The sequence below is a fragment of the Equus quagga genome, chromosome 19, assembly GCF_021613505.1.
Source record: "Equus quagga isolate Etosha38 chromosome 19, UCLA_HA_Equagga_1.0, whole genome shotgun sequence".
NCBI classification, from domain to species: Eukaryota; Metazoa; Chordata; class Mammalia; order Perissodactyla; family Equidae; genus Equus; species Equus quagga.
In genome coordinates this window covers 22,673,486-22,698,530 of record NC_060285.1, presented here as the reverse complement: position 1 = coordinate 22,698,530, position 25,045 = coordinate 22,673,486, and the positions used below count along the sequence as shown (strand labels likewise).

The following is a 25,045-nucleotide window of genomic DNA, read 5'->3' as shown; positions in this document are numbered from 1 at the left end:
GTTACAAAGAAAGAAAAAATTACCCACCTATAATAGGACTTTCATTTACCAAGGGTTGAATGGCTAAGACGTCTTTAAGAGACCAACTTACATTAATAAGTTCAACCTCCCAGATTTTTTTCAACAGGTCCATCGATGTGTAGCCATTAATTAGAAAGGCTTTGGTGTAGTCACCTAGTTCAATGGAATCCAGCCACTCAGCGACAGAGGTGGGATGGTAGCCATCATGGCCAATGGGTCTCATCTGTAATTAAGAAAATCACATTAGGATTAATTTAAACTGTTTGCTTTGTGTTCCAACAACAGAATGCATCTTGCTACTTGGAACTTCATCTGGTGTGAAACAAAAGATCTTTCTGGACAAGAAAATAAGGGCAACCAAAATGCTTCATGCACAATTCTAAAGCATTAATAATTTTCATGCTGAATTAGTTTCCAAAACTGCACCCAGAAATTTCCAATTTAGCTGCTAAATCAACTCCATATTTGAGAGAACTAAATATGTCAAACTTCTGTTATAGGCATTATTGGCATTCTGTTGAATGGAATTTAAAATGATGGCAGGCGAGCAGTATTGAACTCAATGCTGAAGGCACAAGGAACTGCACTCCCAAAATGTAGATGATAATTCTCATATGCACAACATCAAAGCATGTGAAAATACTGCATGACTTAAACATCCAAAGGAATTCATGCTTATGCAAGACATGTACCGTAGGTAGCGCAAACATGCTGGAGAAACATCTCTCTGTGGAGAGCCAGTAAAGAAGAGGCTTTGGGCTGCTTAGAGGCCATGTGTGCTGCATAGACTCTACAGTATGTTAGACATGAAGAGAGAACTTGCTGGCAGACAGGTTCCTATTTTTTGTCAGCTATATACAGAGTTTTTTTTTTTTTTTAATTTAGGAGAACAAAGAAGTGTGACAGCAACATAATGTTTCTGAGTTTAAATTAGAGTGTGAAAGTAATTTAAGCAAGAGAAACTTCTGGGTTTAAAATTTTGTATGGATTATTCTAGTCCTGTAGCTTTTATTTGAAATTTTAGTTGAATTTGTGATTCTTGGTTTTTGAAGTAACTCGCTGCTAAGATTTGTGCTGCTTTGCATGCCATACCATAGGTCTAATACTTCAGTTATTAAGGACAGTTGGCACCTCATCAACCTGATGTGATCCTTCAGTGAAATTCATGATGGGAACAGCAAAAACTGGGCAAAATACAACATAGATCTTCCTCTGCACTCAGATTCAAAGAGATAAATATTAATGGAAATCTATATGATTCTGACTTGTGAACAGAGAAAAGATTAGTCTGCGTGCCAGGGATTCAGATTTTAATCTTAAACATTTTAGACTTTCTGTCACTATGCAGAGTTCTCACTTTTGAGATTCTCCTTACTCCTTCTTCTTCTTTTTTTTTTTTTGATGAGGAAGATTGGCCCTGAGCTACCATCTGTTGCCAGTCTTCCTCTTTTTGCTGGAGGAAGATTATTGCTGAGCTAACATCTGTGGCAATCTTCCTCTATTTTGTATGTAGGATGCCGCCACAGCATGGCTTGATAAGCAGTATGTAGGTCCATGCCTGGGATCTGAACGTGTGAACACCAGGCCACCCAAGCAGAGTGTATGAACTCAACCACTATGGCACTGGGCTGGCCCCACTCCTTCATTTTTAAGTTACTTTTCCTCCCTTCCTCTTTCCCATTGTTCCACTTCCCAACCTATATTCCATTTTGAGGTTTAAACGTCCTCTACTTTAAAGTTGTAGTGTAATTCATTATTTGCATTAGAGTCTGCACTGCATTAGACTTCTGTATTTCACTTTTACATTGATTGACCCACTTCAGCTACTCATTAAATGTTTGTTCACATAACACTTAAGAAGGTGTTTATTACACAGTAGCTACAAATGTAAATGAAAACTCAGGGTTTGCAAAATGAAGTTTGGTGGCATTCCCAAATAACCAGATGTTATATGTGTGTAAAATTGGAGGCAACGATGCAAAGCAGAGGTTGAAAGTTATTAAGTACCTTCATACTCTATAGAGAGTTATGAAAATATTTGGGCTAGGTGCATTCTTTAGCACTTATTTAGAAGTGATTGAACCAACTCTGCTACCCTGAACAATCACCCCAGCTCCAGGAAACTCCCTCGCTGTCCCAGTTGACTTAAGGAAATAACTGGAGGAAGAGAAAGAAGGAAGAGAGGTTCATTGGAGTCAAAATTAACAGCCTGGCAGGGAGGTCTTGCTCTTAGCCATCCAAGAAGTTGACCACCCCAGCAGTGAACACTGGGGAAAAGCTTAGGGAGTCTTGATGAATCAAGTCGGGGTAGAGTCAGATGTCCCATACCAGAGAACTGGGCAGTGGGGTCCCCATAGGTCACCCCAAGCACTCACACACCACTCCTTTGAGAGGGCAATCAGTGGCCACTTGCCATACAGAGGTTGTTGATGATCAGTATTAGCCAATGAGCAGTGGTGGGGATAACCATCAGAGTTCTGCCAAGCAAACTCAAGTAAGTATAAAGAAGTTTGCCTTTCCCCCAAGTTCCTCCTTCTTGCCTCAGCACCCGGGAATTTAGAATCAGAAAAGAGAGAGAGGTACCAGTCCCTTGGGGGAATCCTAAACTTGGAGGGGGGCAAAGGAAATAAAAATGGAGGCTTAAATGGATTGGAAGTGAGTTTTCAATATTTTACATGACTGGAAAGTTATTGGGTATGTCTGAGATAACATTAAAAAATAGTAAAGAGGGAAACAGCTGAGCTTGTTGAAGGCAAGATTGTCCATATCACTACCTCACTGAATGCAGACTGCTCAGTTATCTGTTCACTCCTGTGAGGCAAGCTCTCCCAGACCAACCTTAAGGAGGTGAGAGGGAGGGAAATATTTGGTGGGAGAATGAGAGACAGGGGACAGAGTGAAGGGAACCTGGAAATGGGTACATTGATGTGTGCAGGGGCAGATTCATCCAGCCACTCATTCAATAAATATTTAGTCAATGCCTATTCCAATGAATGTTGTGGAATAGTAGAGAACAAAACAGTCATAGTCTCTCCCTCATGGAAATTATAACTCTTAATTTAAAAATATGCAAACAGATGACCAAGAAATTATGAAGGCTCTGCATACCTGAAGAGAGAAACCATTAGCACTAAATGAAGTTACAAAATTAACTTGACACGTATTTAATGATATGCAGAATGGTTACTGTGCTGCATAATAATTTCTTTCAAAGCAGTTCTTCCCTCTGTTCCTTCATTTCTGTTCCTACTGCCATTACCCTGTTTAGGTTTTTGTTGGAGCTTACAAAAGCTAAAGCAACAGCCTTCCATTTGGCTTCCCACCTTTGGTCCAGCTTATATCATGCTGCTACATCAGTCTTCCAAAAAGTCAGTCTCTTAAGTCAACCCTTGCACAAAAACATATAGTATCTCCTTTTTGATAAAAGCCCAAATGTCCTATGCCAGCATTCTAGGACAAGTGAGATCAGGTATAAACTTATCTTTTCAACCTAAACTCACACTACTCTGCTCTGTGTACCCTAACACATATGTTTAGACACGTGTATATCTAAACCGTACGTTAAATTGCTAGCCCTTCCATGAAAATGAATTGTGTGTGGAAGACACATTTGTATCTTTGCTGACAGCATTTTCAATGCTTACAATGCTTTTGTCGGGGCTGGCCCCATAGCCAAGTGGTTAACGTCATGTGCTCCACTTCAACAGCCCAGGGTTTTGCTGGTTGGGATCCTGGGCACGGACCTAGCACCACTCATCAAGCCATACTGAGGCAGCATCCCACATAGCACACTAGAAGGATCTACAACTAGAATATACAACTATGTACTGGGGGGCTTTGGGGAGAAATAAAAAAAAGGTAAAATAAAATAAGATAAAAAAACTCACAAATCCAACCAACCCCAACCGTGGCACTTTTGTTTTTATTTCTGGAGTGTTTCTCCAGAACTGGCTTCTCCTGTATGAGCTCTAAGATACAAATTTACAACTATTTGTAGGATATCTCACATAGATGTCCTATAGCTATCACCAATGCAAGTCAGAAATCTATCTCATTCCGCTCGCAAACTGGCCCTCCCTCTGTTTCCCATCTCACTTAATGCAGAAGCATCACACCATTGTCCAAGTAGATCTTAGGAGTAATCTGATTTTCATCTTTCTATTTTACCATCATATCTAATTAGTCCAACAAGTCTTATAAACTTGATTTCCAAAATGTCTCTCAATTCAGTTCCTTTCTTTCAAAATGAACTTTACTATCTGAGAACAATATCTATCTTAAGTGTTGTTGTAAAGATCACATTATATAGGGTATGTAAATTGCCCAGCACAGTGTTTTGAATATAAGAGCTCTTCAATAATTCTTAGTCCCCCCGACATACTACTGCCCTACATTACTCCTGTTCTTATTTTGAAATTGCATAATATTTAGTCCTTTGGCAGCTAATCTTTACAACTTCCACTCAAAACTCTCTTTTCTTCTCTCATCCCTCCCTCCTTCTCTTGCTTCCTTCCTTTTCCATCTTGTTTTAGAAAGGGTTTATATCTGATAACCTCTTTATATTCCCTCTTCCCCCAGTTGACAGTTATTTTTCAGAAGTATATCTAACTAGGCCACTCAAGTAGATTGAATTGTTGTTCCTAATTCTTTACTCTCTTCCTGCATTAGAATTATGCCTCTGTGCCCTTTGCCAAGGGATCTGCATTGTATCCCACTATGGCTGGTGTTACTTCTCCATCTCATGGATGTTAGCCATGCACTTGTTTGGTCAATGGAGCAGGTAGAATTTTTAGTGTGGTGGTTTATAGATGAGGCCTCTGTGCTTCTATGATCTACTCATTCTTCTGTGTTCTCATACTGCATTACAAGAATAACAAGTGCTGAGTAGTTGTATAACTGCTGCTCCTAGGAGAAAGATGAAGACATGTGGAGCAAACCTAAATCTAACCCAAAGCTTGGAGTCTGCTCTAGCTCAATGGAGCTCAGGCAAGTCCAGCTGAAGTTAGCCAAACCACAACTGACCCACAGACTGATGAGAAAGAAAAATAAACAGGTATATTTTTTTTGCTGTAAACCACTGAAATGTTGACATATAGGAGAAAACTGACTAATAGAGTCATTCTTTATTTCAAAACTCTTGGTATTTGTATTAGCTAGGGTTCTCCAGAGAAACAGAACCAGTAGGATGTCTATACACATATGCAGAAGTCTGAAAACTGGCAAGTCCTAAGTCTGCAGGGTGGGCTGGCAGGCTGGAGACCCAGGGAAGAACTGATGTTGCAGCTGAAGCCTGCAGGCAATCTAGAGGAAGAATTCTCTTCTTCTTTGGAAGACTCAAGTCTTTCTCTCTTAAGGCCTTCAACTGATTGGATGAAATCCATCTACATTATGGAGGATAATCTGCTTTACTCAAAATTTACTGATTTAAATGTTAATTTCATCTAAAAAACACCCTCACAGTGACATCTAGACTGGTGTTTGACCAAATATCTGGGTACTGTGGTCTATCCAAGTTGACGCAAAAAATTATCCAAACTTTTAAATTTATGAGTCCATTGGCAAATGCATCTCCATGAGACTGAGAAAGACTAGGGATGCTAAACTAATATCAACTTCCTTCCCAAGCTATCTAACTGTCATCTAGTAAACATCTATGTATTGCATCTTTACTAATCCTAAACTAAGCAGTTCTTTATTTTATGACTATGATTGTCGGGGCATAATCCATGGTATAACCAGTATACCTCCACACCTTTGCTCAGGCTATTCCCTCTGCCAGGAATGCTGTTTTTCCCTGTTCTCCTGTTGAAATTCTACCCATTCTTAAAAGGTCTTGTTTAAATATTACCTTTCTGTGAAGTCTTCTCCAATGCTACCCTTACTCCCAAGTCAAAATTAATCATACCTTCCACTAGATTTCAGTAGTAATTTGCATTTAATTCTATTATAGCTCTACTAAAGTCTGCTTTCTCTTACAGTTAGAGATGTGAGTATCTATCTTCTTCATTAGACTGTCAGCCTCTTGGTGAAGAAAACAAGCTCTTAGCCATCTTTGTAGTCTCTTATGTACCCAGCAGAGTGTCTCACACATGACAGGCATTTGCTAAATGTTTATTAAATTAAGTGATTTAATAAACACAGGAAGATAAAATGAAAATTAATTTTACTAGCATGGCATCCATTTGTGAGGGAGATTTGTATTTTGTACTACATATTATGAAAATGAGGGAAATTTTTATGGCCTGACATTAATGTTTACAGCTACTTAAAACTATTACAGGCCAAGAACCAACTGCAGGTAGTATGCTGTATTACAAAACGCACTGGGCTTTGTTTCAGGACCCCAGTAGTCATGACTCTACTATTGACTAGCTGTGTAACTACAGACAAGTTACTTCACCTCTCTAAGCTTCATTGTTGTCATTTATAAAATGAAGGTATTGGACCAACGATCTCAAAGTTCCTTTATAATTCCTAAATCTTATAATTCTATAGTTTGTAAATTAATATCAAATTAGTGTCAGATTTATTTATGCAGTAAAGAGAAAAGAAGCTCAAAGGCAAAACTAAAAAAAATAATAATAATTGATGTGATATTTAGGCTAAAGATCAGATGGCACCCACACTTCTTTAATGAGTCATCAGCGGCACCGACAAGGAGAACTGTGACTGCTCTTTCAAATTAGCAATGATGAAACTCTTTCTCCAGCAGGAACATCTGGCAGGACAAGGCTAGACAGAGACAGCTCCAGGGGCTGCCATGCCCCAGCACTGCTGAACATGAAAGGGAGTCAGGTACAGTCTGCAATCTGATAGGCAGAGTGGTGGGCAGGCAGCAGGCATTCATAACAGAGGTTCACAACAAGGCAATCGGATTCAACCAGTTGAATCTCAAACTCTGAGGAAAACCTAAGCTGGGACAGAAATCGGAGATAGCAGTGAAGGAAGCTTCAGTTTCAAGAAAATTTAGATATAGGGAAACGTTTTACCAAACACCTTCCTTATTGCTCTTGGTGTTTTGTTATTCCACCTAAATGTGCATTGACTTTCCTTTGGGAGCCTCTTAAAGCAAACCTGGCTTCGAGAGGGCACACTGTTAACGTCACAGGTGACATCGTAGGCAGAAATCATTGACCCTAGGACAATGCTCTGAGGAATCCTTGAGCTTCAAGAGGGCCAATATGGGGCAGCTGAACAGTGCAGGCTCTGAGACTGCCTAGTCTACTTCAACCAGAGTAAGCCATATTTTATATAGGTAAGAAGAGAAAGAAAAGCTTTCTCTGCTTTAAAAAGAAATGTTTGAAAACCACTGATCTAGAAGGTTTTTGTAAGATTACATGATCACTATGGTTTTATTTTCTCTTAATTTCTCAATTTTATTTGAAATATTCTGGGTTTGTTGTGTATGTATGGACATGTCTGTATTGTCTGCCATTTTTTCTTTCTGTCTGAAACCACCTTTGTCTGTTTAGACAAGGATGATACCTTAAAGTGATGGAGCCACAAGACACAAGGTATAGCAAGAGGAAGGCAATACAAACAGGAAAAAGAAATAAAAAGAAGGAAAGATGATATTACATTTTAATAGATTTAGGATTAAATAAAAAATAGTTCTCAATGCAAAAAATTATTTAGCCAGTATTATGATATTGGCATGGTAATTAGATCAAGAGAATAAGGAAAACTAAAATGTCAGTAACAGATTAGATATTTTTATGTCTGAAAAGTGTTACAAAATTGAAACAGAGACCCATTGTTGTTCACCAAAAACTATTGTCTCTTCTTTTATAGTAATGGGGCTTAAACTGAGCTTGTGTCTGCCCAACGAGAAATAAGATACAGCCGCTTCTCTTCTGCTTGCTTCTAAGAGGATACATTTGAGCCTATGGGACAGTAATGAAAGTGCTGCATGTAACTTCCGGGTCACCTCTGTCAAAACTGAGTTCAGTGGAGCCATTTTAAAATGGAATCGGAGCTGGCTTTCCAAAGAAACTGCCTTGCTGTCTTGAACCTTGGCCTCGGCCAAACCTTGGACTATGCCAAAATGGCAATTGTTTTACAAGCAATTGTTTGAGAAGTCAGAAGGAGAACGGACATCCTGATCACAAAGACTGATGATTGTAGACTTTCTGAAGATGGAATCAATAGTCAAGCTATGTTTAGTTAAGACTAGCTACTGCCTTCAACGCCAATTAAAATTCTTTGTAATACAAACCTCCCTTCTTTGCCTTTAAAAGCCCCTGACTTTTACTCCCTACTAGGACGCTATTTGGATTTCTACCTAAATCTGTGCTCCCTAAAATGCAATTCTTTGATCCCAAATAAATGCTATGCCTCTTAAACTGGTTTCTGTTTTTGTAGGTTGACACCTTCAACCTAAAAGGTAGGTTTCTTGCTCTAGAATTGCTTTTTTTTTTTTTTTTTTTTTTTTAATCTTCCCATGAACTGGAACACAGTGCCTGCAGTCCAGCTTTGACCACACAGGCAAAATAACACCCTAGAGTTTGGGAAATGTTTCTTAAACCTTAATGTACATAAGAATCATGTGGGAAATCTGATTGACATGCATATTCTAATTCAACAGGTTGGAGGGTGAATGTGAGATTCTGCATTTCTAACAAGCTTCCTGGCGATGTTAATGTCATCAGTCTGTGGACCTTACTTTGAGTAGCAGTGCTTTAGAAGATGACAGATGGAAGGTGCTGGGTCTTTCCAGAATTGCACAGAGCAGAGCCAACTTGCAAACCTGGACTGCTCACTTTAAGACTGTTACGTGGGAGAAATAAATGTTCTATTCTTTAAACCACTTTATTATGGAGGTCTCAGTTTTAGCAGCTTAGCCTTTCCTCTAATACAAAGAGAATTGAAAATAAGGTAATTTTATGTGGAACATTTAAGGGAGCCTGTACTTTCATTTGACAGTACATTGCATTGTCTCTCGTTTTGTGAAGCCATAAATTTTCACATCCGTTGCCATTAAAAGAAACTTTATTTCCTTTAACTGCTTTAGTTGGCATCTTTCTGTCAATCACACCTCCACCCCTTTGTGACAACTATGCAAGGGATAAAAAGGGGGAAATGTAGGAAAATCTCAAGTTTCTAGCTTTGATACCTGGGTACATGGTGCTCTTACTAGCAGAGAAAGAAAAGAAAATAGACTGAGATGAAACAAATAATTTCGAGATATGAGAAATTAAAGATGCTGTTGAATAGTGCTTTAATTTGAGGGAGAAGTCTGAGGAAACACATAACTTTGGGCATTATTAGGTGGGAGTCTTGGTTCCTCCATTTATTAGCTGTATGACCTTGAGCAAACTGCTCAACCTTCCTAAGCATCTGTTTTCCAATTAGTAATGTGAGAGATAAAAAGAATATCTACCTCTGAGGGTTGTCACAGGTATTCAGTGAAATAATGCAAGGAGAGTTTAGCACAGTACTTGGCCCACAGAAGCACTCAATCAACCTCAGTTATTTTTACGGGTGGGAGCTGAAATCATGCATGGACGAGCCTGCAGAGGGTATGTAGTGTGAGAGGAAAAGTGGCCTGAGGACAAACCAACACTTTCAAAGTGAAAGATAAGAATTACTCTTAGGAGACCAAAACAGGAATGGCCAAGACAAGACGAGAAGTGGGGGAAATTGAGTTTCAAGGAGGGTGTGGTCAGCAGTGATGGAATGCTACAGAGAGGTCTACTAAGATGAGGAATGAAAAGAGTTCATGGCATCTGGCAAATAGGTCACTAGGGCCTTACTGGGAAGAGCCCAGAAGTGAGGCTGTGCTGGGCTGAGGTGTGAGTCAGAGATGAGGAAGTAGAAAGTGCAATGTAAACTATTCTTTTGAAGGGAAGGAGATGAAGGTTTTAGAAAGCACAAGGAAAAGGCATGTAAAGGAGTGAGAAATGAGGACTCAGGGCTGTGGAAGGTGTAAGATATAAAGGCATGAGTCCAAGAGCATGGTGGAAATTGAGGTGGGGTAGATGGTGTGGGGACCTGGAATTGGCCACCCCAAGATATGTCTCTTTGGCATCGGTATTATTTGAGGCTGATTGCTTTTGATAAACTGGGACAGGGAAGGAGGCTCTGAGGAATGGAACTTGCCCTTTGTTAGGACACGTTTATATTTGTAAGGTAAATCTCTATCTGTAAAAGTTGCCTCCCTCTCTGTACCAGGAAGAAGAAAGGAGATGACCTTCTCTCTAAAAACTCTTAATCAATACCAAAGGCAAGGACTTAAAATCTGCATTTTATTGTGCTAGTCTGGTAACCTCCTGTAACTGACTTCCCTCCCCCTCCCAACGTTGGCATTCCTTAAGGATTAAGCATCTTTCCTTAGGCTAGGAACCGACTGCTGCTGCGCTCACCTGTGACCTCCCAGCTCCGGACATAGACTTGCCTCCTGCTACACCCACCGAGATAGCAGACCATTACCTGCTGTGTCCATCAAGCACTGTGCCGACAGGGCAATCTTGCGACTATTGTGGGAGGGACGTTTCAGTCACATGTGAAACACCCCGTTTGGGGGTATATAACAACTATGTGCACCCCACTTCTTCGGTGCCCTTTCTTCCTTCGGGAAGAAAGGCCCCGGGCCATGGTTCCTCATAAAGCTTTGTTTAATTTTCTCTTGCTATTCTGTCTCATGTGAATTTAATTCGTTCTCCAGCCAGATGAACCCACATTTGGGGAGAGGAAACGTCCTCCTCCCCTACAATGGCTTGCTTCTTGCTTTGGGGATTTTGCTTGCCTTTCTTGGAAATTATAGTGTTGAGACTCATAGTTGGAGTTAACTTTGGGGTTAATCTTTGTGTTAAAACAGTTGTAAGGGCCCAGAAGCTATCTGGCTGGACTTGGTGAGAGCGGGATTCTTTATTTAAAAGAATTTTTTTTTTATTAAGGTTATGAAAGTTAACATCCTTGTGAAATTACAGTTGTACATCATTATTAGTCATGCTGTAGGTACACCACTTCACCCCTAGTGCCCTCCCCCCACCCCCCTTTCCCCTGGCAACCACCGATCAGTTCTCTTTGTTCATATGTTAACTACCATCTATGAGTGGAGTCATACAGAGTTCGTCTTTCTCTGTCTGGCTTATCTCACTCAACATAATACCCTCAAGGTCTATCCATGTTGTCGTGAATGGGACGACTTTGTCCTTTTTTATGGCTGAGTAGTATTCCATTGTATATATATACCACATCTTATTTATCATCAGTTGCTGGGCACTTAGGTTGGTTCCATGACTTGGCTATTGTGAATAATGCTGCAATGAACATAGGGGTGCATGGAACTTTTGGAATTGCTGACTTCAGGTTCTTAGGATAGATACCCAGCAGTGGGATGGCTGGGTCATAAGGTATTTCTATTCTTAACTTTTTGAGGAATCTCCATACTGTTTTCCATAGTGGCTGCACCAGTTTGCATTCCCACCAACAGTGTATGAGGGTTCAGAGTGGGATTCTTTTATGTAAAGTACTGGTAAGGGTCCTCATGGGGGCAAGGACAGCCATTAGTGTGGCATGCCACTCCCTGGATAAAAACACACAAACCTATCATTTATGTAAACCTCCTGGCGCAACAGCCCTGACATACCAGGCTCAGCTACTTAAACTTGCCTATGAAGCTGCAGTGGACTGTGCCTTCTCTTTTCCCACCTGGATGTACTTTGTACTCTCAGACTCCCTGATATGACTTTTGTAATGCAGACAGCTGGTATGGTCAGGTGCTTCCCTCTAGTCCTGCTCCTTGTTCTAGCCTCTTCTGCTCTGTCCTGCTGCTACCCAAGACTTGGACTAAACGCAGCCCTGAAAATAAACCAGGACAAGCAGTGCTAGCAGACAGTGTGCTGCCAAGTCCAAATGCAGGTCTATCAAGTAGTGCGTGGATCAGATCTCCTACAGGCTTTGAGACCTGGGCTTAGAAATCACTGTGCTGTTTCATCAGTGGCTCTTAAAAGACTGATTGAACTTGAAAGCGAAAGGCAGATCCACTGACCATGGGGCCCCAGAAAAAAGTCTATCTATCATGATCTAATGCTATCATAGTGCAACTTTACTGGAAAAGACATGTCTACAAAATGGATAAGATTATTATTGATAAGAACATCACCTAAGAATCATATGAGACTTTGAAGATCCCAAAGTGATTTCACATAGATTATCTCATTTGTCAGGGGTTTTAGGTGATCTTTGGGAAAATGCTCATGATGGAGACTGAGACCCTGGCTGGTCCATGTAATGATATTCCTTCTGTGGGAATTGAAAGGATTAAAACACTGTGATTAATCTGTTAGGAAGCAAGGTGTGATAAGGTCTCTGTGTCATGTGTCTGCAGCAAGGGAGGGAGACATGTAACATGTACAAATCTGTTGTTCGAAGCTCGTTTGTTTAGAATTAGTCTCTGTTATGGATACAATTTCTATAAAAGAATAGGAAGAAACTTAAACCCTCAGAGGTAGATGAACTGTGTTCGGATGTTGCTATGGACTTACAATTGCAGATAATGGTAACTTCTCTATTTTTTCCCACCACCAATTGAGCCTTGCCAACTAAGGGTCCCTTGAGCATTTAGACAACTGAAGGCTCCCAGCTTTAGGAACAGAGCAGGAGCAGTCAGGAGGTGACATCTAGATATTACTCGGCACTTCGTTTTTGGTGAATAAAAGGAAAGTAAAGTGCTTTGGACTGGGCACTGTCTCATAATACCCTGTGGTTTCTATTTCATGAACGAAAGAAACAAACTAAGGTCTAGCCCAAAGAGGGCCTAGATATCCCTTAATTTGTCAGGTCTGACTATGGAGTAAACTGGAAGTGAAGTAATAAACAACGGAGTGCATAGATAAGAAACATTTTCAAGACATGTGGGCCATCAACTTCCAACAGCACAGAATAGTCAGTTGATAAACAAAACAGAAGCATTAGCCAGATGAGTCTAGCCTCTAGCCATCAGGGTTAGGGGGCACCCTCTTTGATCAAAGGTGCTGGACTGACCACAAATTAAAGGAGTGAAGTTGCCAAAACAGAGAAGTTCTATAAATCGTGGTAGAAAAAAAATGACAACAACAGTAACACCTGCAAACTAGTCTCTTTGCAAGCAATGTGAGCGGATGTCAGTCAGGCACTGGTCATTTCAGCTTCATCTGTGCACATGTAGAGTAACTGCTATCTGTAACATCACCCGAGAACCCAGCAGCTTTCTGCCAGGTAAGATCTGTGCGGATGTGGATGAAAAGACCAAAAGAGTCACTATGCAGTACATGCATAAATATGGTTCTTGGGGTTGAATGATTTTATTGTGCTTCTCCCTGAAGCTTTTGGTAAAAGGGATGTTTTAAAAAATTCAATAAAAGAACATGTTTTTACCACCTTTTCATTTCTAAAATCCTTGTTGAGATAATGTTGACCCTAGAGCCCTCTGTTAAACATCACTATTTGTTTTGATTTATTTCCTTGTTGCAAAGCTCTTTTATGAAAAAAGAGCTCAGATTAAAGATGAAGAAGATTTATTGAAACTAGAATAAGGTGCTGAACAATGCTTGCCATCATTCACATTTTCAAGCTCCAACAGTAATATGAACTATATTTAGAAAAAGGCACAGGATTCCTTTTTTTTCCCTCTGACAGAACATGTTTTCTGATATTCATGTAGCTATTCAATGGTTATGTAGCACACTGCTTTGCTCTTAAAACAGAACCTTGAAATGCTACTATCAATCAGGAAAATTGTTTGCATATTAGTCTCAACTAAAAAAAAATTCCCCCAAATTTGAGTCTTCAGAAGATAACGAATGTTCTGAATGCCAATTCTATTTATTTGATATTTAAAAACCATGTCCTTTCTCAGGCCCTCCAGGCATGTGCATAATAACATCACCCACCAAAGTACTTCAAATAGATAAATGTATCGTAAAACCAAAGTTAGCAGCATACAAATGAACAACTTATGTTCTGCCTGGGTAGGGAAGTACAAAGGATATCATTCACATGGTGGCCAAAAATTAGTATAGGAGCTACAAAATTGAGGACCTACTACCCTTATGTCTGTCCATCTGTCCATCTATCCACTCATCCACTTATTCATTCATTCATTTGCTCAACAAATACAGCATGCCTACTGTATTCTAGGCACTATTCTGGATACATCAGTGAACAAAACATATAAAGGTGCCACTCCTTGTGGAGCTTACATTCAAGTGGCGGAGACAGATAATAATTAACAGGCATACTAAATAAGGAAATTACATCAAAAGTGATAAGTGCGATGAAAAAAAGAGAAAATACAGCAGGAGGATTGGGAATGCTACAGTCTGTCTGTGTGGAGGGGAAGATGCAGTATTAAATCAGATGGTTAAGGGAAGCTTCATTCAGAAGGCAAGATTTGAACAAAGATTTAAAAATGGTGAACTGGCTGTGCTGACAACTAGGGGGAGAGGTTTCCACGTAGAGGACACAGGTAGAACAAAGGACTTCAGGAAGGAGGGAGCCTGGTGTCTGTTCAAGGAATAGCAAGGAAACCAGTGGACTGGATCAGCACATGCAGGAAGAGAGGGGTGGTGAGCAGGTCAGAGAGGTAACCAGGGTCAGATAAGGTAAAGCTTTAACAGCCTTGTAAGGACTTTGGCTTTCACTCTGAGGGAAACAGGGAGCCAGAATACAAGGATACAAGAATGTGAGCAGAAGTGTGACATGATCTGGCTTACGTTTCAACAGAATCATTCTGGCTGCTGCATTGAGAATAGTTCACAGGGAGGCAAGGGTAGGAGCAGGGAGTCCCTCTCAGAGGCTCTGAAAGTAATTCAGGAGAAAGAGGCTAGTGGCTTGGACAGGGTGCTAGAGTAGAGGTGGTGAGAAGTGGTCAGATTCCACATGATTTCCTGAAACACAAAATAAAGTGTTCCTTGTTCTCTAATACGGACTGGGACGCTGTCAGCTTAGTGGCTGCAGCTGTGTGGCATGGATCTCAGCTTGAATAGAACTGTGTTCATCTATCTTGTGCAAGAATTTACGGATGACTGGCAAGGTTGGTCTTGCATGGGTCTGTTTTTACGAGGAATCCAGGATCCTCAAAAGACTCTTCTGTTCAAAGAAAACAGCCAAGGCATGCGTATTTGATTCAAGAGGACAACAGACACATGTCAGACTGGATGGGTGATTCTGAATTTCAGGATCTGGTTCTCTGACCAGGCCCTGGCCCAGCTCCCATGGACCATGCCTTAGGAAGAAGAAGCTTCAACAAAAAAACTGTATCATGAAACATTTTTGGGACATTGGAAACAAAAGGAATCAGCAGAACTGGCACCAGCGACTTCATCAACTAGCAGAGTTGGTGCCATATTGCAGACACTCGTGCCCTCAACATTGGGCACTGCAGTTGGCGATGGTGCCCACATTGGCAGGCTTCCATGGCATTGGCAGAACATTCAGTTGGCATTGGTTAAGGTGCCCTTGATGGGAAGATACTGGGCATTGTAGACAGTATCACATACATTAGCACTTTTGACACACTGGGCACCTGCAGCTATGAAGCAGACTTTGGCAGTCATTGGTAGCAGATTTGGCACCCTCAGTGGGTATTAACAACACTGAGAACGCTTTTGGTAAGTCCTGGTGGCATTGTTTCAAACTTTGGTGAAAGGAGACATCAACCACAAGAAGCTAGAGTACAAGAGTCAGAAAAGGGCAGATGTCACGTGGTCAGCAAGTGGTCTGGTTAATGGCGCACATGTGACATGAGACATCCAGACCAACTCATTAGGAGGAATTTCAGTCTAGAAATTCTCAGGTGTAGAATACTCAGAGAAGGGTAAACCCATTTTGAAGCTCTGGCTAGAGTTCCCGAGACCTCCTTTTATATCTATAGTGAGCGGATAATCTAAGAACTAGTTCACTACCATCAGGGTGAGCACTGCACTCACAATAAACAATAGCTTGGCCTTTTGGAAAATGTTACTAGCCTCATAGACCACATCTTTTTTCATCAGTTCAGAATTTTTAATTACTTCAGAGATTGAAATAACTAAGAATTTTCAGCTCTACTTGTGTAAATCTTCAGCAGAGAGTCAGCTCTTAACAATAGTTTTAGTAGTTATTATCGATTTAATTCAAAAGATTTTTTAAGTGCAAAATATAAATATAAGACCATCCTAGGTATTGTAAAAATGTAAAGGGATCTAAAGTTACTTCCTTCTAAGAATATGCAATTTCCTTGGGTATACATTTGAAATATATACAAGTATAAGAAAATAATTCAGTGCCAAAGTTTTTATAAGTTCTAGAAAAGGAAAAAACTTGAATGGGTTGGAGAAATTTGGAAAGAGTTTCTTCTGTAGTTTCGCTTGGGGTTAATATATTGGGAAGTAAGTGAATGTGTGTGTGAAAGTGAGCATGCACGTGAAAGTAAGCAAGCATGCACAAGAGAGAGACAAAGAGAGACAGATGGACAGAGAGAGACAGAGACAGGAAATGGATAAATATTGGCATCCATTTCTCCTTACAGTATCCAGACCCAGCAGGAACACGGGCAGTATCCTCTGTCTGGAGTGACTCCCTCAATGCCCTACTTGGCTAGAGATACTTATTAATTCTTTGAGATTCAGCTCAAGCATCCTCAATCCAGAAAACCTTCCGTGATCCCCATGTATTTAGCTCTTCCCTCCTTTTGTAGCATTTTTTTCACGTAGTTTTTGACGTTATCTGTCTCTGTCTAAAATGTAGGTAGAACTCCTTGAGGCGGAGACCAAGTCTTATCCATTTTTCCATCTTCATCTCTGAACTCAGCATAGGGCCACAATGAACTGACTGTCTGAATGGACAGATGAGTGAGAGATTCACTGAAGAACATCTGGGCATGTGGGTATTTGCAGATATTATGCATCTGGAGTTGCCATAGCTCTCTTTCGTCTGGCTCCAATCCTACTGGGAATGCTAAAGTCTCGGGATGTAAGGTCAATTGTTACTTCGCGTCTACATCCATAGCACTTAGAAAAGTGTTCTGTTAAAAGTGCACACCAGAAATATTGATAGATGATGATATCATTGAATCCCAGAGGTGAAAGGCAGGGAAATCAATCTATTCTACACTTACTGAATTAATCTCGTGTACATTTGTGGAGAAAATTTCACATTCAAAAATTCCTAGTATACATTTACCTCTTAGGATTAGAAAACTGTAAATACAATACTTTCCCACCAAGCAGTGACCTCTACATAGAAAAGGAGTTGAGAGTTAAAACTGATGATGCATTGAACAAAAAGCTTTTAACCTGTTTGGACTCTGATTCGTAAATTATAATCTTAAAAATCATGTAAAGTGTATCTATTTAGCACATATACCATCATAAATTCAAAGAACAAGTAAAGCTAAAATGTATTTTCTTTTGAAGACATGAAAGAAAGAATTTGACAGTTTCTTGAGTACTCGTTTCCTCTGATAAGAACAGTTGTTATCTGTTAACCAAAAAAATAAATGAATAAATAAAGCTGAACTTTTATTTACCAAAATAGAAGATGCTGGATCATCTGTGGGAGATAATGAATATGGTCATTTTTCCAAAAGTGAAAGCATTGATAGGTTATTCGCAGAGCACAGAACTATGATACTCTGGTGATAGATGAAGTGAGGAAAGGAGTTAAGAGCCTAGATTCTGGAGCTAGGCTGCCTGGTTCGAATCCTGACTCTGCAACTTGCTAACTGTGACCTTAGGAAAATTACTTAACTTTTCTGTGCCTTAGTTTCTTTATCTGTAAAATAGAGAATTAATTTTCAGATTTAAATGAGTTAACTGAGAGTTAATCTAATATTTAGAACAGTGCTTGGCACATAGGAAATTTCTATTTAAGTGTTGGCTCAGCAGTGTCTTTCCAAGCATACTCAGGAACAACTTGGAGAATATGGATTCTTATGTAGAGTGTTCACTATGGGTCTAGAGAACATAAATCATTAGATTAGAACCAAAAGTCAAAAGATGGAAATCTAAAATCTCATTGATCACCAACAAAGAAAATAACCACAAAGAAATACCATGTAATGAAAAAGTGGTTAGCTTAGGGGTGGGTTAATATTAACTCTGTCACTAGTTTGGCCTGCTCCACTGAAGCTGACTATAAGTGTCTGCTTGGGCTTGAAGTATTTGACTCATTATAGCTTGCAGGGCAAAGTGATGGATGAAATTCGTAGCTGGATTGATGGCACTGGCTGTATTTCAGAGGATGGTTATTACAAACGAGAAAAAAAATCACATATCTTTTTGCCTGAACAAGCTAAGCAAATGATTTGGGTTACTTTTTGCTTGGAGTGTCATGAGCTATCTCAAAACTCCCCACAACAAAGAAGTCTTTAAAGTGCATAAGAATGCCTTTTTGAATTCATCTTTCTCCTCCTTCAGGAACCCTCTCCTGATTCCCCAAACAGAAGAGAACTTCCCTTCCACCTAACATCCAAAGCTTGTATTTTTACTTCTGTTATAGCTCATTCATGCTCTGCTTTGTATTAAAATCATTTGGATATTGGTTGACTTCCTCTGTTAGACTGTAATCTCCTTGAAGGCAGGTACTGTGCAATTTCATCTTTTTTCTCTTTGCACTGTGTCTGAGACATAAGTAGATGCTCAACGCATTTGCAGACATAAAGTGCTATTGATCAAAACCAAGAAATATAGCCAAATTATACTCAACTATTAAATTAGCACTTAATTTAATTGTACCACTAAGGTGAGGGAAAATGGCTCATTCAAAATGGTGCATATGTGTTTTCAGAGCTTTTGTGTAAATTTACATAGTTCTGTTTTTCTATGAAATCAGATTGCCTTTAGTAATTCAGCGGAACTGCACGGTCAAGGTTTGACCACACAGGTTCTCAGTTCACTTCCATGCCATTGTATGCCACATTTACTGAGACTTTGCTGTTCAAAGTCTTCTTCATTTCCACTCCTCTCCCACTTTCCACTGGGTGCTGGGAACTGATTACATTATCTCCAAGAGATGCAATCAGGAAGCCCTCTCAGTATTACACTTATTCATCTAATTTCTTAGATAGGAAGGCCCTCATTTTGATTTTAAAGACTTTCTCTTCTAGCTCTTGATGGGTTAAACAATAATCCTAAATGTATCAAAAATAATTAATTTAGTGGATGATAATGAGATTTGAAGGTTTTGCCCTTTTGTTATCTAGAAAATGAATAATCTGCCCTGTAAGAAACACACTAGTAAGAATGGAAAGCTCACCGTGCAAGGCAATCACGGGTGTTTTTAGTCACAGCCTTATATCAGGAACTGAGTCTCCTTCTGTTACTTTTTGGCCCCAGGCAAGAGCAATGGCAAAATTTCATTGAGTTTTGTTAATTTAGTGAGAATTTATTAAACACATGTAAGCAGTTATAATTAATATTAATTTAGTCCTCCTAATGCCAGGCACTTCATATGAATTTTAAATTTATAACTCATAATAACCTAATGTGGTAGGTTCCACCATCGTCTCCATTTTACAGATGAGAAAACTGAGGATTATAGAATTTGAGTAACTTGCCTACGTGATACCAGTAGTAGGTGAATAAACTAGGATTAAATTAGGTTAAACTACAAGCTCAAGAGAGTTCATTTTTGCAAAATTCCAAGTTTCTTAAAGATGACTTATCTGGATTATTAGCTTACTCATCTCAATATCTCCTTAGCATCCTTACTGTATTTTGCTGTATAGTGTTTAGACAATACAGTGAGGTAGCAGAGAATTTCAGTCTGCCTGGGTGTGAATCCTAGTTTATCCATCTAAAATAGCATTGGTACATCCTCATTACCCTCTGTCTATTGTTTTGCTTAATATTTCTCCATAGCACTTATCATTACCTGAAATTACATATTTTTATTTCTTTTTGTCTACATCTGCCACTAGAATATAAGCTGCATGAGGACAGTGACCTTATACATTTTGTTTCCTAACACCAAATCCTCAGCATCTAGAAGAGGGCCTGGCATGGGGTAGGTATTTCATAAAATATCTATTGAATAAACAAATAAAAGGAGATTTATTTTGCTTATTACTTATGCCTAGAGTAGTAATTTTCAGATATAATTAATGGCAGGAAGGAACTTCATGTTTTTCTTGGTTTACCTTCACTCTTCTTTTTAAAAATTTATTTAATAAATACAATTATAGTGCATACATTGTGCCAGCCTCCATTTTAAGTGCTTCGCAAATATGGACTCATTTAATTCTCACAACACCCCTGTGGGGTAGGTAAAATCAAACTCAAGGAGTCTGGCACATGCCCAATCACTACACCATGCTGATTCCTGGTTTAATCCTTTAAAAATGTCATCTCCATGGAGTTTAGTGCTCTAAAGATGCATCTTGACTCTCTCCTAGAGAGCACCGTTCTATCTTGCCCATCTTCCCTTCCTCTCTACCAGACTAAAGAAGAAAATAGATTATTTTAGTTATTTTACTTTATTTCATTATGCTTTTCCTTCTTTGAACCAGCAATAGCTACTGTAAGTGAAGCTTCTCTAAGGCCACCTTCAAGGATAAACAAGTGGTTTGACCCCCAGTGGTCACTGGACAACTGACATGGTCTATGTCTGCCTTTCTTCTTTTCCATGTCTGTCTCCTTCCTGCTTTTATAGGGCTTTTGGATTCCTGGAATCCGCCTTCCCTTCCAAGCTTCAGAAGGGAGTTTAGTGGTCTATGGATGTTTCAAAAATTGCCTTTTAAGCCTGAAACTTAAAAGGAAGCTCAATTTTATGAGCAATTCCTTTTCTTGTGTTTAGTCATTTGGATCTTTCCTATCCTTTTACAGTTTCCTCTCACAAATACACATGCATCCTCAGACCCTTGGGTCTCTTATATAGCACAGTATTCACTCAGGAGGCAATTATCATGAGCACAGACACCTGGGATTTAGGTCCAGCTCTGTCACTAAGAAACAATCCGCCTCAGGTAAAGTCATTTAATATGACCCAGACTTGTTTTCCTCACCTGTGTAATGACACAGTTGAGAAGCTGAGCTGGATATTTTAAAGTCCTTTGCAGTTCTAAATTGTGATTTTTTGGGGAAGAATTTCATTAAGGAAGAGAAAGTGCTCAGAAATCTCAATTCCTTTACTCTTACTACTGATTGCTGTATCACTCCAAGGGAGCCAGTGTTATTTATTAAATGAAGGTGAACTTCTCAAAGTTGAAGGATGACAGCTGCTGGGGATGGCAATAGATCAGAACCTATTTACTTGCAGAATTCCTCCCCTCTTTCTCCGTAAATATCAAGGGAGATAATGAGTAAAAAATGATATTTCAGCTCTCTGGTCTACGTAACAAATGATTCCAAGATAAACTCATTTAAAATAAAACATTTAAAAATCTTCTCTCTTTAGCTTAGGAAGAATGCAGCAGCCATCTTTCTTTCTTAAACTGCATAGCAACCTTGGAATAGAGCATCAGTAGTACATTAGGACTGCACCACTCTCACACCTCGCAGTTCTTTGGATATCTATCCAGCCCAGTTATAGCCATTGTATACTTTGTATGTACTGGGCTTTGTCACTTCAAAGGGCCCAAAGAACTTTATAAACACAAGCCATTCCTTCTGCCAATGTACCCCTGAAGAACAGCCTCGTAATTGGTCTCCACTTATAAACAGAAAGCGTGAGACATGAAGTAGGAGGTCACTCTAGGAAAATGCAGGCCACCAGACTTGCCAGGCTAAGGAATAATAAGAAAGATCTGAATGACTTGCTGTCATTTCAAAATTCATATACTCCAAATTACCTAACTTTTTTTTTTTACCTTAAGATCAATTGCTCTTTCTTCTTTCCCTATTCTCCAATGGCACCAACACTTCTCCTGAAAAATAAGTAATCTTTTACACTGATCTAAGTGAGTATATCTGTTTGTCCCAGAGCCATAAGACATTTACAGAATTGGATGGAGCTTGAAAGGACTCTAGGAACACCACAGCCTGTCTCACCAAGGACCAGACCTATAAAAAGTAGAAAATCCTAAGCCCTTAGTTAGACTGTGGGTCCAGTTGTGTATTAACTTGAGGTTAGGGCCCCCATGCTAATGTTGTATATACGTGTATGGGATTTTGTTTGAGGGTATATCTTTAACTGGATGTTCTCAGGGTGGTAGGACAACATTGGGTGGCATGAAAATTTAAGATACCAGCTGGTGAAGAGAAAGAAATGCAAGTAAAAAGAATGAGGGTAGGTGGAGACTGAGTGATGGCATGGGAGAATGAAAAGTAACCCTGTCAAAAGTTACCATGAGATCATTGGTGTCTGTAGCCTACATTTTGCTATTGCCCTTCTGAAAAATAGCAAAGAATTAGGAATGAGTTTCTATCATTTTTCTAAGTGACAGGGAAATAAGACTGAACCTTCCTTTCTAGACTTTTAAAGAAATTACATTGGTTGTACACTTTTCCCCTAAAGCTTGCACACATCTTCATCAACCATCAAGGCTAGAATTACCAAACATCTGAATTTAAGGACACTGAAAGAACTAAAGTCTTTAAGAGCATAGTCTTGGACAGGGAGCCAAATTGAGATAACATCACATTCATAATACTCCTTTTGAACTCTGAAATAATCTATGAAGCCATTGTATTAAGACTCATTTCTGGAGAGACTCTCTTCCTCTATGACATTGGGGTAGCCAAGTGACAACTATAACCAAATCAGGTTCTTAATGCTTTGTTTTCTTAATAAAATTTTTGGAAACAAAACCAACATTTGGAGGGGGGGCAGGGTTTGTGCTCTCCAGTTTGCCATAGTTTCCACCACTGCATGTTGTCTTGCCTTTAAAAGTATTTGAGTTCTCAATCCCTGCCAGTGTATCTCCATATCCCTGCTCACAAGCTTTTTTTGGTCAGCTGTTGCCTTTATCTATTGGCGCTCATCAGGCCTAAAGTTAAATAGTCCCTTTTAGTTTCCAGCTTTGCTAATTTTTTAAAAACATGTTTTCTTTGCTAACATCCTTAAAGTCTTGTCCAGTAGACTTTGACCAATTCACTTCTCTATTAGTGAAGGAAATATGCTCCTTTTGGTATTGAGGAACCAGCGAAGAATGAACCTGGTTTTAAAATTTGTAATGTTTTGTGGGATTACTGATTTGTGTGTATCACTTACATCAGTGGTGTTCAGATCATGAAGTGTGTATGTGCAATTGGTAAATCGCCAAGGTCTCAAGTTTGGGTATGATTGCATCATATCACACTATATTATACCTAACCCTATGGACCAGAGACATGTGCCTCTTTTTCGAGTGGTGATTGCAAATGTGGTTTCTAAGTCATCTAATTATGAATATCACAGTTTCATTAAGATGGCCCATGAAAATAAAAGAAGCCTTTTGTTGTTGTTTTTGATGGTTTATTCCATTTTAACCACAAATGTAGACATGGAAGTTAGACTGTAAAGTGGAACATTATAAAGTATATCTGCAGACTTCTCAGGTGGCACCCAATGATCCCACCTCCTGGTATTCACACCATTGTGTAAACACCTCCTCTAGTATGTGGGCTGAATCTAGTGACTTGACTCTAATGAATAGAACACAGCAAAAGGATGAGATGTTACAAACACTGTGACTTTCATTTTGCTAGCCTGTTCTTGTCCTCTCACTTGCTTGTGCTGTTGAAACGAGATGTCTGTTGAGAGGAGCTTTGTGGTGGGGCCCACATGACGAGTAACTGAGAGAGGTCTTCAGCCAACAGCTTGTGAAGCACTGAGGCCTCAGTCCCAAGACCCTCAGGAAGGAAATCCTGCTACAATCACGTGAGAGAGGTAGGAAGTGGGTACTTCCCAGTTGAGTCTTGAGATAACTGTAGCCTTGTGGGAGACCCAGAGTGAGAGGATCCAGCTAAGCTGCTCCAGGATTCCTGACCCACAGATACTGTGAGATAATAAATGCTGTTTTTATATGCTGCTAAGATTTGGGGTAATTTGTTATATAGCAATACATAAATAATGCAGAATCTTGGTTTTTTTATTGGGACAACAGATAACTGTTTGGTTTTTTAAACTAAAATCTCAAATGGAGGATGGGAAAGGGAGTAATTTAATCCAATCAGAGGTGTTCAGTGCCATTCGGTGAAAAAAACAATTGAAACTACATACCCCAACAAATGTTGGTTAAATTGAACCGAACTTAGAAATAAAGGGCAGGTAAAATGCAGGTGAGAGTAGAGAAGAGTAGCAATGAACAAAACAACGAATACCAGAAACTATACTATGATCAAGAGTCCTATGATAACAATATTTACTAGTCATCAAATATTTTTGAGTTTGAGTTGTGAGGAACTCCAACATCTAACTGAGGAGAATGAGCCAGCAAGGAGAGAGAGCATCTGAGAGGCAGGAAGATGACCAGGTATCGTGGAGGTCAAAAGAAGATGGTGTTGACAGTTGACAAGAGTACCAGAACCTACTGAAGCCAAAGTAAGGTGAGGGTGGAAAGGGGCTTGTGGGATTTCTGCTCTACTGGTTACTGGTAACCTGAGCACTGGCTGTGTGGGGTAGTAGCAGAGGAACTAGTTAAGCCCAAGTAGGTTTAAAAATGAGTTGGAGCAAAAGAAGCAGGGATAGTGAGTGTAGACAACTACTAAACAAATCTACAAGATATTATAAAAACAGGAAAATATTAGAAAAGGAAATATTGAAAAAGAAGTTAGCATGTGAGATAAAAGTTGCTGTGTACTAAAACATTTTTTCAATTCAGGGTGACAAATATTAAGAGAGCAGATACAAAATGCACCTTGATACAAGTCCTGCAAACCTTTAAAATGAAAATCCTTTGCATCCCTGACCTCCAGGTGTTATATTGTCAAAGGACAAAAGACATTGTACCCTTTTAAAAGGACTTTAGAGGATTATCCAAAGAGTTGGCCACATGGAATTCTTACCTGGGAAAAGGTAAATTATGTGTTGCAAGTAAGTAATCAGATAATTTCCCTGTGTCTAGGGGACAGAAAAAGTCCAATATGCTTACAGTTTCTAGGCGAGTACAAAATAAGCCATCTTCTCTTGGAACTTTTGGTAT

At 39.5% G+C, this 25,045-nt stretch overlaps 1 protein-coding gene across 1 annotated transcript in view; it reads right to left on the bottom strand.

Moving 5' to 3' along the window:
- Positions 1-25,045, bottom strand: part of ANKS1B (ankyrin repeat and sterile alpha motif domain containing 1B) — a 1,013,016-nt gene that overhangs the window by 271,074 nt on the left and 716,897 nt on the right. The window contains exon 17 of the mRNA XM_046646005.1: positions 92-244. Within this exon, the coding sequence (XP_046501961.1) occupies positions 92-244 (153 nt within the window). The remainder of the gene's footprint in view (positions 1-91; positions 245-25,045) is intronic.